The sequence below is a fragment of the Mytilus californianus genome, unplaced genomic scaffold (genome assembly GCF_021869535.1).
Source record: "Mytilus californianus isolate M0D057914Y unplaced genomic scaffold, xbMytCali1.0.p SCAF_3, whole genome shotgun sequence".
Classification (NCBI taxonomy): domain Eukaryota; kingdom Metazoa; phylum Mollusca; class Bivalvia; order Mytilida; family Mytilidae; genus Mytilus; species Mytilus californianus.
In genome coordinates this window covers 85,892,669-85,911,281 of record NW_026262679.1, presented here as the reverse complement: position 1 = coordinate 85,911,281, position 18,613 = coordinate 85,892,669, and the positions used below count along the sequence as shown (strand labels likewise).

General features: G+C 30.8%; 1 protein-coding gene across 1 annotated transcript in view; it reads left to right on the top strand.

Moving 5' to 3' along the window:
* The first annotated feature begins 292 nt into the window (after nt 1-292).
* The window catches only part of LOC127735296 (hemicentin-1-like), a 43,780-nt gene continuing 25,459 nt past the window's right edge, over nt 293-18,613 (top strand). The window contains exon 1 of the mRNA XM_052245423.1: nt 293-462. Coding sequence (XP_052101383.1) covers nt 390-462 — 73 coding nt within the window. The 5' untranslated portion in view covers nt 293-389. The remainder of the gene's footprint in view (nt 463-18,613) is intronic.

The following is an 18,613-nucleotide window of genomic DNA, read 5'->3' as shown; positions in this document are numbered from 1 at the left end:
TTAATGTTAAAACTATGAACCTCTCAGTTTGTCTACTGAAAAATATGTTAATAAAAGAAAAAAAAAGGTATAACTTAAAAGAATAACAACGCCGTTAAATTTTTAACAAGCAACCATGCTCGTTTTCATTCTTCGAATATTTTTTTTCAAATGGAAATATCAATTATTGCTATTTTTTTCAATGTATTTAATAGACAAATCCAAGAGCTTTAAATCAATCAATATTTTTCCTTGTATATAACAGATCTTCGGTGTTCATAGCATCAGTATGTTACAAATATAGTAATGAATAGCGGCAGTGATGCCTATTACGCATGTTTGTTTAATTCCTTGCCAATCCATGTTTCTTCATTTGGAGCGAAATTCAATTCAATGGATTTAACAAAGACATGGAAATTAGTGCATTTATTCACAAACTTTACAAACACCTGGGATTGATCTTTCTGTTAGTTGTTATAAAAGGTAGGATCCTTTTTTTTTTATTTTAATTTAGTATAGCTCAAATTTCATCCGAGTAGATGAACTGAGCCAAAATAAAAACATCTAAGATGTGTTACTCCAGAGCTTTTTTCAATTTTAAAATGTGTACTTTATTTATTTGATGACACTTTATTTACCTCATTTCTTGGCATGATGGCTTAATAATAATGACCTATTGTAATGTTTTTTTCATTTTTTTTGTGTGTGAAAATGCTACACGAGTCCCAAATGAAAACTGCCAAAATTTAAATCCCATGAGGACCTTGTAACTTTCTATTCTATCGACAATCGTCTTTTTAATTTTAGTTAATATCAGAAGCTTATTGATAAAGAACTTTTTTAAATAAATGAACATTTTTTTTTCCAAAATGCGTGTAATAAAACTTAATTTGATCAATTTTCATATTATGTGGGTTAATGAATAGTTGACGGTCGCGTTAAATATTAATATTGTTGTACGTTCTTCTCGTGGCACATCCTGGTCTTTAGTTATCTGTCTTCCCATGACATACTGGTTTTACTTTTGCTTTTACTTGGATGAAAAGAGCATCAATCAAATTACTTAGTATTTTATTCTCATGGACGTGTACGGTTTACCTTCGGGAAAGGATTGAAATATGTAAAAGTAGTAAACATATCTTTCGAATGCATTTGACTACACAAGCACCCTACGAGTACATAATTAGTTGTGCTTAATAATTACACACATGTACATGTAACAGTGGAAAGATTTCTGTTCATGATTAAGGATAACATACTTGCTTCTTTTTTAAACGGTCAAAGAAAGTTGCCGTTTATGTAAACATTTCCTAGAAACAGAAGACACGTCTTCCTGTGTGGAAACTACTGAATAACTTATGAATAAACATGTTAGGCGAACTTGCACGAGACAGTACTGTCAAATAACACAATTAAAGAAAGGAACGACATTTAAAGATAAACATGCTGTCTTCATTGACTGACATGCGTCATATGTCAAGCGCTTTAAATTGCTTCGAGTCGGGCGGTTTAAATTTAGAATGCATTGAATACATTTCTAAAGTTCTATAGCGATTTCTTTTATAGAGAACAAAATAGGAATATGCGTGGACGATTAAGACTGTACTTATATTTATATATATTTTCATTAATTAAAATTTTGTATTATGTAATGTAAAACGAACATGCTTTACATATTGCTCTATTAAAAATCAAAATGCAAAATTTTGTTCATTGGAAGTATTCTTATATCCAGAGTAGATTCTTTGTAAATTGAGTTATTTGTGTATTAGTCTCCAATAAAGTCAACTAATACTATACATACATGTATCAGTCAAAAGGTAGTAATTTAAAAACTTAATCTATGTTTATTATTAGTATTATTATTTTATTTCTACGTTTGCAAAAGAGAGACGAAAGATACCAAAGTCATATTACACCTTCTCCCTTTCTGTTACTTGACTTTTCATATTGATATTGATCTGTACATTGAGTAATGTATAAAATTTTGCTACGTGATTTTCTTATATATTCTTATTTAACGAAATCATATATATCGGTTTCTTAAAGCTAATTTATGGCGACTGTACTGCTTAGTTGTTTTATTTGGATTTTTTAATTGATTTCATTGTGAATATTATTAGTACATGTATCTTTGTTCTTTAAAACATTCTCTCGTGATCCTGAGAAAAATACTCAAAATCGCCACGAACTCCGGTTAAGTATGAACATAGTATAAAACTATGATATATATGCGCTAGTTCATTACTGAATGGGCTTTGGTGGTCAAGGTAGTTCATCTACTGTATCACTAGCCAGTCAACTTGAGGTTGTGAGTTAATCTACTGTATCACTAGCCAGTCAACACTAAGGTTATGAGTTCAGTGGTCATCTCCGGGCTCTGTGCTTTCTTTAATAATAAATATTGCTGCCAAGAAAGAGATAATTGTGCTGAATGTGGCATTAATCATCAACAAACAATCAATTAGTGAGTCATTACTGAAGGCCGTGTGCTCTTCTCATCATGTCAATTGTGTGAAAACTTGTCTAGTTGGTTTGTGCCTCATTAATGTTTACCTTACATCTAGAAAAGACAAGTCAGATAAGGACTCTTCAGAGAGTTTTATCAACAGATCAGAGTGCATAAATATGAGTCTCTCCATATTGATACATTCCGTAAAATCAAGATAATGTCAACGCGATCAACACAGAGTCCGTTGTCGAGTGTGAATCATGCCACTATAATATTTCTTTATCCTAGTAACCTTTCGGAATGAGAAAGTATGTTATAGAAACTGTTTGTCTTTGCTTTTGTTGAACTTTGATTGTATTCTCGTTTTCCGTTTTATGCGGTCAAATATTACCTTTTTATCCTACACATATCAATGTTTAATATCTAAATAATTCATGAATTTGTGAAAATATACATACATAGATATGATGATCTTTTTTATCTATAAATATGCATTTTCATGTTATGAAAGATTTATTTTTTTTATGAAATTTTATTCACACGTCTTATTCATTATTCTATTTCATATCAACTTTAATTTATCTTAGAAGCAATCATTTATCGTTCGAACTATAAAGATACTATCTAGTACAGGAAAAAAATACAATATTTTATTTGGCACGACTTTTCGGAATTTTTGGTTGTTAGTGGTCTTCAGCTTTGTATCGAACGCCACTGATGTGTCTAATTATATGTAGACGAAACGTGCGTCTAGCGTACCAAAATATAAGCCTGTTATCTATTACAAGTTTAAATTCAATAATTTAAATAGTGCATACAGTATATACAAATAGGGCTCAGAATAAGCAACATTGCTTATTTCAATATGTCTGGAAAAATAATGAAATACAAAATCATGAATACTTAGTCTACTTCAACGTGCTCTGTCAGTTTGGATATAGACAGGGACATGTATACAAAAGAAGTTTCATTATATTGTAAATGGTAAAAAAGGGAAGAACAAAATTATATGAATATGAAATAAAATAGATGAAATAAATCAGATGACATGCAAGGAAAGCATGTAATTGAAGCTACCATGTTATGGTGTGAACCATTTACTTTTAAATATGTACCAATACCAAAACTGTACTGTTTTCCTAATCAGGTAAAAGGTCTCAACCAACAAAGCAGATATTGGCATCAAAACGGTGTTGGGGATTATCAGAAATTCAAAAACTTTGGCGTATGTTAGTACAAAAAGGGCACAATAACAAAAAATGAGAGCTTGCGTCTAAATAGCACCATAACAATTATGGGAATCTACTATATTTGTATTACAAACAAATAAAAGGGAGATTAAAGCGATTGATTTCATTTATAAGCGTGTATGGATATTGTTGTCATATGCGATTTCCAACGTAATAATATGTGGTAAACTACCTTTTTTAGTCACAAATATATATTTAAATTAAGAGAGAGAGAGAGAGAGAGAGAGAGAGAGTATAAGCAAGTTCTTGTGTCTAGTATTTGTTCACGAAAATAACTTGTAGGTAGTAGTAGGTAGTAAGTCATAAATATTGCGAACCCAATGAAAGTTTTCCACAGTGCCATCTCTATCTTGACCAGGTATTTAAACTTTTGCAAGTTCACCTGTCCTATTGAATAAATACAATAGCTATTGTTCTCTGTGTAGTTTATTCTCTGGGACCTTTAAATTTCTTCTAAGAGAAATCTATCATTCATTGATTAAATTACCTGAGTAAAAAAAAAATCTTATATGTAGACAAAAATACTTTTTTTATACTCATTAATTGCGTGTGATGATGTATTTATTCAATATTAATAATATATTTTCATTCAGTTAATTTCTAACAAAAGTTTTATCAATGTTCCTATTGAAATTTGATTTTTTTTTTTTGTTTAGTTATAGAATACATTTAAGAAGATCTTAATTTGAAACATCATTATTTTCAAGTTCTTATTCATGTCAAACAATCTTTTTTTTTAAAGGAACAATGTTGAAAGTTTTGTCAGAAATCAACTTTTTATGATTGAATCAATGTTTATATTAAACTGAATGAAAATATATTATTAATATTGAATAACTACATCATCACACTCAGTTAATGAGTATAAAAAAAAGTATTTTTGTCTACATATAAGATCATTTTTTTACTGAGGTAATTTAATCAATGAATGATAGATTTCTCTTAGAAGAAATTTAAAGGTCCCAGAGAATAAACTACACAGAGAACAATAGCTATTGTATTTACTCAATAGGACAGGTGAACTTGCAAAAGTTTAAATACCTGGTCAAGATAGAGATGGCACTGTGGAAAACTTTCATTGGGTTCGCAATAATTATGTGACCACATTTCAATCTTAGAATTTAACTCGTTCCGATCACTTTTCCGTTGAGTTGCACCCTATAATTTATCAATATTCGTGAGTTTAGATATCTCTCATTATAAATATGCGTACCGCATCAAGCTATTGAGTTAAGTTTATATCATGTTTGTTCAATAAAACATCGGCGTATTCTTCAATGCAGTATTAACCTTATAAAATGCATATATAGTTTTTTCAAGAGTGAAACGGTCAGTATGTTTCTTATCTTTTTAAGAATGTTGACACTTAAATAAAAACAAAATCCTTATATATTCGTTATAAACAAACCGACATCAAAATGTTTTTGACTGTCTACTAATTTAAGTTCTTGGTTATTCGTCTTTAGGAGTGGGTGATTACCATTCTGTGGGTTTTTCGTACTAATTTATACCTATACTAATCAATCAAATGGAAATATTTTTATCACAAAATATGACCTTTCTTCTTTACTTTACAACCGTCGAGAGCTTTACTAAAATTATTTTAAATGGTTACCGGTTGATTTACAACTGAATTCTCCGGGTTAAAGTCATATTGATATTGCTAAGAGATTTATGACAGTGTTAAGTGATTGTAAACATGTTCATAAACATATTGTTTCATACGCTTTGATATTACTCTCCAATGGGAAATCGGTCTTTTTTATTTTTACATCATTTGGTGAGTTACTGTGTTATTTGAATACGGGGAGCGGTTATACTATTCTACTATTTACTGCGTTACACATTGAAACATTGAATAATTTACACAAAGAAGTTTCAAGAATTGATGAAGTTTCTTTTAACAGTTTTTGGTTTATTAAGTGTGGACCTGCAGCTTTAGATGGTTTAATTATACTAAGAACGTATAACACTTTTGCTTCGATAAGTTCTATTTTGTTGATTGTAGCTTATTATAAGAGGTTTTCGATTTTATACCAGTAACTTGATTAACGATTTTCCACCGATTCATATTTGCAGGGATGTTTTAATTTTTTTTTCCAAGAAACTTCTAAAATGTTTTTTTTTAGATTTTCTTACTAAATTTGTAAATTTTTTTCATATTTTCTAAAAGTATTTGAAACATTAAGATCATTACTTAATTTAATAATTATTTTCTGTGTACTATTCTTTTTCTTTTATCTCATTAGTCAACGAAGGATGTCGATCCTTCCGATTCGCTATTTTTTAGTTTGGAATTCATTTGTCTGCTGCATCTAAGATTATAGTATTTGTGATATTTCCCGTCATTCCTTTCAAAATTGTCTGAATCTGTTATTGAATTCCAATTAGTTTCGGATAAAGTATTTCTGTTTTTTGCATGATTCTCAGGAATATGACAGTTGTTTTCCATTCGTTTGATGTGTTTGAACTTTTGATCTTGCCATTTGATAAGGGACTTTCCGATTTGAATTTTCCTTGGAGTTCGGTATTTTTGTTATTCTACTTCTCACAACCATACAACCATGTTTTACGTTTGAAAGATTTATGACAGGTATAGTTGTTGAAGGATTTTAACAATTATTGTTACCACCCACGTCATATGAACTCTGATGGAAAGTTGGCTCATTGGCAATCATACCACATTACCTTATTCATACATAGGGAAAGCTGAAAGTCTATTAAAACCTAGGACGTATGTTTGATATCAGTTGTAAAGGCAGCAATACTGCAACGGATTGGTATACATTATCTCTCCTTTAATCTTAAGACATCACCAATTTCATACCACAGCATTTACATTGTTTATCACGAAAGAGTACTATTATAAGTTATAAAAGAATAATGCGGATTAATAGAATGAGCTGGTTCGTCTACAACCTGATTCAAACTAAATTGTGTCATTTTTTTTTTGTATATAAGATTCGGCGCAATTAATTGTACATCGTTGTCCTTATATAAATCTCCATGATAGTCAGTTAGGCCATATCTAGTGATTATTCTAGTTGCATCTAAATATCTTGCTTGAAATAAGGGGGAATATAGAAGGTCCCAATGAGATTATTTTACAATGCAGTTTTAGGTCTGAATTCTTATGTGACAATACTGAAAATCTGGTCAATTAGTTGACAAGTTTGAATAAAATAGTGTCTGGTTGCAAGTTTTCAACTGCTGGAAGAAACTGACCAGTCAAACATACAAACGTGTGGTGTAACGAGACAGTGGCTGTGCGTAATATTTACGACTTGAATGAAATCACACATAATAACTTGCACTGTACAACACCATCTGACTTTCTGGATTGATCTAATTGCGATGATCGGGATTCAGTAAAATGGTTCGGAGCTGAAGAGCATTTTAGAACATCAGAAAACGCGGAGGAATTATTGTGACATTATGGTACATATAAACCAAACATCTTGATAAAGTAAAAGGACATAAAGGTTACGGTATTTGATGTGAACAAACATAGGAATAACTAATGCACGATAATTTTGAAATCAAACACTTTTGATAAAGTGTTGGATGACTACAATTGTTATATATCAAACTTAATCGTTTGATCAGTATTATATTCCTTTTTATTATCGACTAAACATTATTGGCATTTGATTGCATGTTTTATCTGTTGTAAACTTTTTAAGAAATCTTGGCGCCTACAATAATAAGCAAGTTCATAAATAAAAATAGCCATAGTTAAATGCTTTTCATGTCCTACTTTATTGTGCGTTTTCTATGTAATTCAATTTATCCCCTTATCAAGAAATGGTAGGAGGAAAGAAAGAAGATACAAAGATGGCGATAAAAACCATTCTGTCGAAGAAAGACAGGCAACAAATACCGAAAGAAAAGAATGAAATAAACAACGAAAAAAACTGTTAATTCATGAGCATGCTCTGGAAGGGTTATAATGGCTTTCTAAAAACTTTTCTAATGGATCTGTAGTACCCATGACTAGTCCAGACGGAAGCACGGGTGCCTAGACAGGTGCTATACTTGGGAATGCACGTCTAGTAGTTGCTACTACCTAGTCTCATTTTTTTTTGGTTTTGGTAGTGCCCCGAATACATTAAATATCCTTTATTGCCTTTCAATGCGTCAAGTATCGTTTATTGTCCTTCAATGCGCCAAGTATCGTTTATTGTCTTTCAATGCGTCAGGTATCGTTTATTGTCGTTCAATGCGTCAAGTATCGTTTATTGTCCTTCAATGCGTCTAGTATCGTTTATTGTCCTTCAATGCGCCAAGTATCGTTTATTGTCCTTCAATTCGTCTAGTATCGTTTATTGTCCTTCAATGCGCCAAGTATCGTTTATTGTCCTATTGTCCTTCAATGCGTCAAGTATCGTTTATTGTCCTTCAATGCGTCAAGTATCGTTTATTGTCTTTCAATGCGTCAAGTATCGTTTATTGTCCTTCAATGCGTCAAGTATCGTTTATTTTCCTTCCAATGCGCCAAGTATCTTTTATTGTCCTTCAAACAACAGGAGTACACCAACACAAGATTGCTTATAATATAAAGAGTTATATAACAACGCTATACAATACAAAACAAATTCACATTTTAAATGAATTGAAAAAAAAGAAAAATTTACAGGTTGTTGCTCTTTGCTGGGGGCCGTACAAGTACTTTAAAAGTTTACATCCTAGTGATATGACATCCTCATACCACATTGTCTTATTTCCCATATTTAAAAAATGGATATGCGTTCGTGATCAGATGGGGAAAAAAACATGTACACAATGAAAACAGACATCAGTGATTCTTGTTAAATATTTTTAAAATATCTACAGTTACAGGGAGTTATTTGTGTTGATTAAAATGACAAAGTAACTGAATCGGATATTCTGATGATTTTTTTTCTTAGCACTCGGCACAGACATAGAGTTTTAGCACTATTGAACAAAAACACTCAATTTGATTGTATCCTTTTAACACATCTCTGTTCTGTATTGTTTCCCGCACTGTTTTATAATAGTCAGGCAATCATACAATACTTTAATGGAAGGTTAATTGATAACTTCAGGAGACTGTACTCCAGACCAATTTTGTGTTATTACCCTCATCTGTGAAACATCTTAACTACAGGCTATACTTTGTTTGTATTTTGTGATTACAATTAATCAATTGCAAAGGAATCAAAAGATGATTAACGACAGACATAACCGAAATGTTCTGAGACAGCAATGTTAAATGGAAGGAGGACATTTATGGTTATAGAAAAGGTTGTGATGCCTTACATAATTCACAAAGAAGGAACATGTATGAATCACACAAATGTCATTGATTTTACTTCCGGGTTTAATGCAATTGAATCTTATTTTGGAATAAAGAACCTAAAACAAGATCATCGTTTTTGGCATGATGGACAAATTAGTGATCATCAGTTCCTTTTTTTTAACTCTTCTCCCGAAAACAAAACAATAGAATGATCTAACAATTATATATATATCATAATAGACAAGTCTAGATTGAAAACAACGTTCAAACCTGTGATTGTGTTGGATAAAAACCGCAATTTTTATACGTGTGCATGCAAAACAAATTTCTTGGTAGAGGGGTCTAAATACAGCACAAGCAACATTTTCCAAAAGACCAAAAAAGTGAAAAAATATCACAAACAACATTTTCCAAAAGATATAGATATAGATGTACATGTAAATTTAATAAAATTATGGCCTCTTTCAGATGACATGACAATGCTTTAAAGTGAACCAGCCATCGAATAACGTTACAACTATCAACGTTCATAATTCCAATGCCAAGGGTCTTGCTGTACTTCTTGATGAAAACTTAACATCCTCGACCACCTTGAACATCGAAAAACATCACAAATTTGCGTGTTAATGGAAGTTTCCAGGTCGTTTGATTTTTAAATTAATCTTTAATGACGAGGTACTTACAAAGATCAATTAAGAGAATAAAAAACTTTAAAACATAAAAGATATACAGGATGTTTGCTTCAGAAATCTGAATTTGAAAAAAAAACAACATTTTCATAAATAATTCGTAAAAGAAACGGTTTATCATAGATGACACTGCAGTTATATTTCTGTGCATCTAATGTGTATGGCGAATGTTTAAACAATATAACATTGATTTAGTACAACGAAAATTAATATGATTACTGTTGATTTTATAAAATGTAAAACAAATAAAGTTTTAACTAAAATCTTTTTAAGTCATCTGTGGCTTTACTATCTTTGAAATTCGTTTCGTAACTTCTTTTACAAAAATTGTTTAGCAGAATATGCCAATTTTTTAATAATTACATTTTTTAACTCGGGCTTGCTCGCTTGGAAAAAGTTATAGATTAATCCTTGTTATGGTATGATGTATTCAGATCGACAGATAGATAAAACAAGCACGCTCTTGAGTTTGACGATAAGGAATGAATTTCAATAGAGAGGATATACAATTTAAATTCTAGACGATATATTTTGATCCATAATCAAATCTTAACCAAACTTGGCTTGTTCATGCCCCGTTTGGTTAAAGTCACCTAACAAATTTAAAGATCACTAGGTCAAAAGCTAGAAGAAAATTGTACGGAAGTTTTCGTATGTTCCTCAATCATTTCTTTTGAGCTATAAATCAGATTCTTTTCAATTTATGGTAGATTAACCACTTCGTCATGAAAAATATTTTTTTTAGACCAGAAGGTCAAATGTTAAGGTAACAACAGCAATTGAGAAATTGAAAGGGAAAAGTTTGTTTTCTGTGCGATTTCTTATGCACCATATGTCCATCTTGAGCAAACGTAATTTAAAATGACCCTTGGAAATTTGGGCAAATGTTTGGATATCGGATATCTTTTTAACCATTCCACCAAAATGTTTCCACAGTTTGTTAGAGAATTTCCATTTGGAAGAGAAAATAGTTTTGGTAAAAGTTTGTTTCTTTTGGTCCAGAAATTGTAACTAACCAATCTTGCATGGAGACCTTTTCGGGAAAGAAAGACAACAATTGCCCTTAAGGTGTAGGTTAACTATAAATATACAGACATTTGTCTAACATTTGGGTTTCCAGGAAGTTCAAGGAAGTATGTGTATATCTAGATACTGCATGTCCGTAGACACTTATGTCTGTCATTATTATCATAAAATTGTCAAGTGATTTTATAGTTTTCATTATCAAAAGAAACTAAGGTACAAAAACAGTTCTCGACACGAAAATATTTCTTTTATCTTTTACTATCGCAATCGATATGTGACAATTCCTATGGATTTTTGCATTTTAAAGTTGTTATTCATAACACTCATTAATATCATAATTATGTTATGTGAGCCTATCAACCAATTAAAATGCAGTGAAGTATCCCATTTTGAATTTTAAACCACCGCTAAAATCAAACGTAATTAATGGAAATTCATAAAATGACAACTTAAGACTTATGTGAGACAGATGTTTATGCAATGATGACACGGGAACCAATATTGTCAATAATAACATAAACGGAACAAATGTTTTCTGCACCAGATGCGCATTTCGACAATAAATGTCTCTTCAGTATGCTTGAGGCCAAAATATTTGAAAATCCAAAACTTATTAAAATAAATGAAGAGATTATACACTAAACTAGTTGTATAGTCAAAGCCGGGCAAGGAACTAGAGCTTTGCATGAGGGTGATATATTCCTTAATTTGAAATAATTTTCAAAATTTTGTAACAGCAAATTTTAGTTACACGATATCCAGTACCGAAGTAATGGCTATTTGGCTGGTGATAACCTCGGGGACTAATATTCCACCAGCAGAAGTACCGATCCTGTGGTAGTAATAACATTAACGGTTCCAATGTGTCTGCACCGGATGCGCGTTTCGGTAATAAATTTCGTATTTATAAATAATTTACCTGACTTTAAAACGAATCTTACTAAACGTAATATCGTCTCTTATTAAAAATGCAATATTGTTAATAATGTTAGCAGTATTGATGAAACATAAAATACTGATTTTCTTTTAATAAATTTTTCTCTGTTGGTTAAAATACATTTTCTTGTAACAATTGAACGGCACACTCATTACCCTTTTTGTAGAATTTTGAATTTCATTAGTTCACATTCAGTTCTTTAAAATTTCATTTTTCCAGAAACTCGGGATATGTAATTGTACAAGAAAATTGATTTCGCCCATTAAAAGAGTTAAAGGTACCAGTGATGATCAATGAAGTAGTCAATGCATAAAATCTTTTTCCCTATTGTTCTTTTGGGACTATATTGTAAATCATTGTTCCTTTTTCCCGGAAGCTTCCACATCTATAATAGATACGAAATCTGCAATATCTTTGGAAAATCGGGAAAACGATGCATCATTAATGTTCTTTTATTGTGATTAAACGTTCGTTTTTTACTATAAATAGATCAATAATTAATACAATAAGCATGTAAATCAAAGCTTAAGTCAACAAAAGAAATTTTGTCATTTCAACGTTTTTTTTTTTTTTTTTCAGATTTTTCGTTTTACTTCCCAGTATTTCGCTTGACTTCCGTGAACAAGTATTACTCAGCAACAAATTATAAATCCTACAAATTCAGATTCATAATACCAGGAATTTGTTTCAGGACATGTTGTGGACAGGTTGATTTTATGAACAAAATCCAGGTTCTCGTTAATCAGACTTTCGTAGCCTCTGTGTGTTCGTTCTGTTGACTTTTGTCTTTTTGTTTTTGGTTTCGTCGTTTTCCTTTTTAGCCATTTTAGGCACTGTACAAGCATTCCTTGTATTGTTTTTTTCTGTTGCTTTTCACGGATTTCACGAACAACATTGTTGTGAATAAATCTTTAGAAATTGAGATTAAGCTGTATGCGATGCTTTGATCAGCTCTACCTCTGTTGTTAGTAAAAAAAAAACATTTGACCTTTACTTTAGAACAATATAATAAAAAATCGTTGTACATGTAATGAGGCTCAACAACAAACAGAAAAAAAACGTGATAAGTAAACTTTATGTATCCAATTACTTGACTATTTGCAATTAGTTACAGACATCAAATACAAATCGGGTTATAACTCTTTGGTTATGTACATTTTGCATGGAAGTGGACAATTAAGAACTCCAAATATGATCGTATGTGTCAATAAACCATGCCGTAGATGGACGTTTATCTTATTTTGCTTTAATCGAAATAGTCCTCGTAATTATAAAAGACCTATTCAAGTTGATTATCTCAACTAAGGAATAACATCTTCAGATTCCGTTAATGTAGTTTGTCACTATTCTGTCAACGTAAAAGCTAGCTAGGACTAGATAATAACATTTAGAATACTAGACTATAAAAAAAAGAGTTGATGGTGCAATAAGAAAGGAATTAAAAAGGGAAATATCAAACTTACCGTATTATATGGGGAATTAAAAATTGAATTTTGTGTTCTTACTGTGCGAAGTTATTAGTCATGGATCTCCTCATTTTCCTATCAGGACCCTTTCAAGTACAAGGGAAGTAACCAGATAATTTATTTAAGAGTAATTTAAGTATAAAACAAGTGTTCAAGTATAAAACAAGTGTCCAAGTATAAAACAAGTGTTCAAGTATAAAACAAGTGTTTGCTAAAGGTTGCAACAGTTAAGTTTATTTAGAGAATTTGTTTTACAAAAAGTGGAAGAAAATAAAACTTATTCACAAACAATAGCAACAGAAATTATGAAATATGAAGTAGAAATTCTTCTTGAGCAATAACTTCGACATTATGATTAAAAGGCAAACTCGTATCGATTAATGCAAAAATAAGCTATTTTGTACTCTATTCCATATTATGAAATGGCGCATTGATATACTCTTGAGAAAATTAAACCCAGGTCGTAAAATATGTAGTATAGAACAATCAAATTAAAATACACGACTAGAGCCTTTTTATTTAATTTCTTTGTAGGAAAGATTTATCTACGATGCATTTTTATATATTTCACTGAAATAGTCTGGTAATTAGTGCAAGCATGTTATATGCTATGACCCATGTGTTTGATCAAATGTTCATAGTCATGTCAATCATTTTTCTTTTACATACTACAAAAAAGAAAATTTTGGGTTTTTTTTATTATTAAGGAACAAATATTATATGGCGTCTTTGGTATCTTGTACACAGTCGTTTTTAAACTAAAACAAATCAAATAATAACTCATTGGTAAAATTATATAAATCAAAGTCAAGTTTGCTGCATTCGATTAACTTTCCTTGATTATTAAACTACATGCAGGAATGTTAAAGGCCAAAATTATGAGCATCTTCAATGAGATTAATACACGGAACACTGACAATAAAATAGAATAACCTTTAAAGGTCGTATTTAACTTAGGGAACTCAAACTTAACATTCACAGGAACCAGACAAAAAAAAGAAAGAAAAACAAGAGATTGAAAAGTAGCCTAATCGATCGATGTTTGGCTTTTTACAATCAGAATAACATTTGTGGCGAGGCTTAGAATAATTCATCAGCTAGCTAAGCTAGCTGTCCTTAATATCAGTTTTATAGACAAAGTATTACGTACGATAAAATCTACATCAGAATAAAGATTGGTGCATTACTCAAACACAGAGATTAGATAAGATGAGCATTCAGTTGTTCTTTTGCCTCAAACTTTGAGTTTCTTGTATTGTATAGGCAATATAACATGCTCATTATAATCAAAGTATAAAATAGACATTTCAATATCTCAGGATTTTCGTAGGAATATCCAACTTTTATGTATTTACCTATAATTGAAAGTATATTGAGGAATTACAGGAATAATGAAATTCCTTATTTGCATTATTGATCATATGTTTTATAGATTTTAAATTTGATTTTAGACTTGATCTCGTTAACATGCAGGATTACTTGATCAAACGGTAATCTTTAAGATAGGCGGATAAGGAGCTACAGCTTATTACCTATCATTAGAAAGCATACAGAAAATTTTCTACACAGAAATGCAATAAAAACAATAAAAACAAAAAGAGATGAGGTATGATTTCCTACGAGACCACGACTAATTAAGACCAAAGTATAGATTGAACAATGACAGGCCACCACATGGGCCTTCATCAATGGAACAAATCTAATACCGTATAGTAATCTACAAAGGGTCACAGGATGACAAAATGTGAAACAATTCAAAAGGAAAAACAAAAAATCTTATTATAATAATATGTTTATAATACAATAGACGAAAAACAATTATAGAAGACAGAAACCAACGACAATCACAGTGACAGGCTGCTTTCGTGTGACTGACACATACATAATGTGGTGGGGGTAAACATTTTTGTGAGCGCTAAACCCTACTCCTAACATGTGACACTGGTGTAACAACACAACATAACAAATTGAAAACCTCAATTGGAACGGGTTTCATCCGATCGAAACACATATAAATACAAATAAAACAAAAAACAAAAAGTTACTGAACGTTAAATCAAAGCCCAATTTCACAAATAAATAACCTATATTATCCCAGATAAAAATATCAATCAGTACACCTTCAAAAGATTTAGTGTTAAGATCATAAGCAGTTTTAACAACCCGAAAAATACAGATGACAGGTGTCTGTCTATACAATATCATGCTCTAAATTGTTACTAGCTTTATGAATTTGGTAAATAAATTTAACAGACATTATCAAAGATCTATCATCAACATGAAATTAATTTAACAAAATAAAAATATTAAGATATCATGACATAAGACACGGAGGAGGTTCCTGGCAATAGAATGGTACCTATATATTTGGAGGGGTAATTCTGTACTATTTTTGGGAAATCTGAACCCTCCCCTGTTAATCTCGACCGATGGACGTACAAACGGTTCATAAACGAATATGTAATATAGATCAGTACAGAAAAGCACTAGACTTGAAAAAGGGTACGACATAAATACAAGTATAAACCAAATGTGATAAAAATATAACCAGTATACCGTATTATAGAATGCTAGCAGTGTTACTGATAAGCTCAACTAATAGTTCCCGAGATCACCCCCAGTTTTTGGTCGGGTTCGTGTTGCTCAGTCTTTAGTTTTCTATGTTGTGTTTTGTGTACTAATATTTATCTGTTGGTCTTTTTCTTTTTTAGCCATGACGTTGTCAATTTATTTTCAACTTATGAGTTTGAATGTCCCTTTGGTATCTTTCGCCATCTTTTAAAGGTCTAGATCTTTACCTGTTCATACAGATAATTTTATTCGGCAACATAAAACAAAAGAGTAGGAAGGCAAAGCCCAGTACAGACCGTACGATTTCAGTTCAGAAAAGCAAAAGAAGTATTTTATTTGATTCAACTATATTAGCAAATTGATAATAATCTAAAAAAAACAAAACAGACAGAGTGGTGTAACAACGACAGTATCATCATTATTTATAAGCTATGTATAAGAAAATATAGTCATAGTTAAGAATATATATAAACATAATTATTATATATTGTAAAAGTTCCAAATGGAAATGTTTTTTAATTCCTTTTGTGATAATAATTTTACGTACCTCATAGCTTAATATTATTTTATATTATACTTTATGTGTGAAGATAAATTTTATGTTCATTCGAACAATATTATGGACGTTCGTCATAAACTTTATAAACACCAAGGGTTTACATGCATTCCCCCCCCCCCCCCCCCTATAAATAGTGTATTTCAATTCTTGCTGGTCTGCCCAGAATAAGTAAAATGTTATTAGGAAGGAAGGAGTATTCTTGTAAACTGATTTTTTTTGTGTGAGGCAGGAAATTATTATAAATAATTCGACTTGTCGTGACGGTATACAGACCAATCAACACCGAGGCGATGCAGAAAAATTCTTGCAAAAGCGCTACTAGTTGACTCCTCGCAGGATTTCAAGCTAAAATAACGTTTGGGTATTTAATTGAGAGATAAGAACTTTTTTTTTGTGAGGTTTTCATGATAATTTAATAAGTTATTTTGTATTTTCATGTCAAAAGTTAACATTTTCATTGTTACATAAAATGTTGTTACTTCGAGCAAGGATTTTAATAACCTTAGTTAGACTATCATGATAAACTGTAACATGGTTTGTCTTGTTTGTTAACATTGGTTTAGTCCTAAATAAACATGTATTATCGCCACTGGACCTGTAATATCCATACACCGACCAATCAATCATACATGTATAATATTTGATTTAATTAGAGACATAATACATATACTATCATACACTTATTGACTGGTTGTGAGGGTAATAGCAAGTTTGTTGTCCCTGAGATACCAACTATTGATCGAGGCAAACGAGAGCAATAGTTGGTATCTCAGGGACAACAAACTTGCTATTACCGTCATAACCAGTCATTAAGTGTTTTATTATACTAAACAAAACAATTTTCTAAAAAAATCTTCATACTACACCACGTGGTAAAAGTAAACTAGTAACATATATACATGCAGAAGATAACTATAAAGGTTTTATTTTGTCCGTGGGGTATTTGTAAATATTTTATTTACTGTTATCAAAACAATAATTCATTTATAAATTTCCCATGCATATACTAACCCCTAACTAAAATTTATTACTGTACACCAAAGCAATCACAGATTATGAAGACGACGACAGACCCATACCATACATTTGTTCTGTTGTACTTCTATCAATATGTCAATATATTTTCTTTTTCTTTTACAATTTTTCCTGGTAAGTAATATATCAATTTGAAATTACGACAGACACATAGAGAAGATTTTTGAGTTTTATATTGAGTTTAAAGTTCCCATGCGAAAAAGTTCAAGCAACACGAATAGTCAATGACGTCATTGTTGTCCAATGAAAAATAAGTATGAAAAAGTACGAGAAATATGATTATAAAACTATTAACCGGGGAAATAGTACTTGAAGCTATTGACTGTCAAATAGTCTTTGGAATGAAATAGCACAACTGTTTCATTCTTTTTTATATAGAAAAAACATACTGAGGTATAATAAAATTTATTATTAACCAATGACTTAAAATACATATATAATAGGTCGTCCATTTGATATAATTCCATTTGTCTGAGAACTGGTAATTTATACAGGTTTTCAAATTATACAAAATAAACCGGCTAATATAGAATTTTAACTGGTCTTATACAGAATTTTATTTTCCGGGTTTTGGTTCAAAAAGGTTTCTCTGATATGATCAGAACGATAACATCAGTTAAAATGTACATTAAAACTACAGCACCGAAACATGCATTAGTGTATAATGGCATCGGTCCACGACAAACGATGCTTTTAAAAAGTGTTCTATTCAATATCTGATTGTTATGTTGTATTTTGACCTATACAGCCAAACGAGAAACTATTATCTCGTTACCAGAGGTTGGAATTTTTCACGTGATTAAAAGTCACAACGTTTTGATTATTATCTAACTACATGCTATACGTAAAGTTTTTTGTCTTGTTAGTGTCAATGATTTAACACTATTTGGTATAATTATAAGGTTTTTATTTTCTTTCATGGACATACATATAATTACTAGCTTTTACATGTATATGTCAGTTATGTGAATATCTTTTTCCTGTTAACAAGCACAAAGCAGTTTTATTTTTTTCTTACATGTATGTCTAGTAAAATTTGCATTAGAAGGATATTAAAAATATGCAGTTTATCACGAATAATTCATTCATGAAATTACTTTTACGATTTTTATATGATTGTTATATTGTGTAAAGATTTTAAATATTAAGGAAACGATTAGACTATATACACGCATAAATAATGCGTGAATAATAAACTTCAAGTAGGATAATTAAAGTACGTTTTTCTTGTTCAGAAAACTCTATTAAAAGAATGATCTTTTATCGAAACGCGCGTCTGGTGTACACAATTTTATGATGTCATTGAGTTTATTTGAACCTCTCAATGTCTTTTCAAAAGTTTACTGTCTCCAAAGTGAAGCCGAAATACACTTGAATAATCTGCAGTTT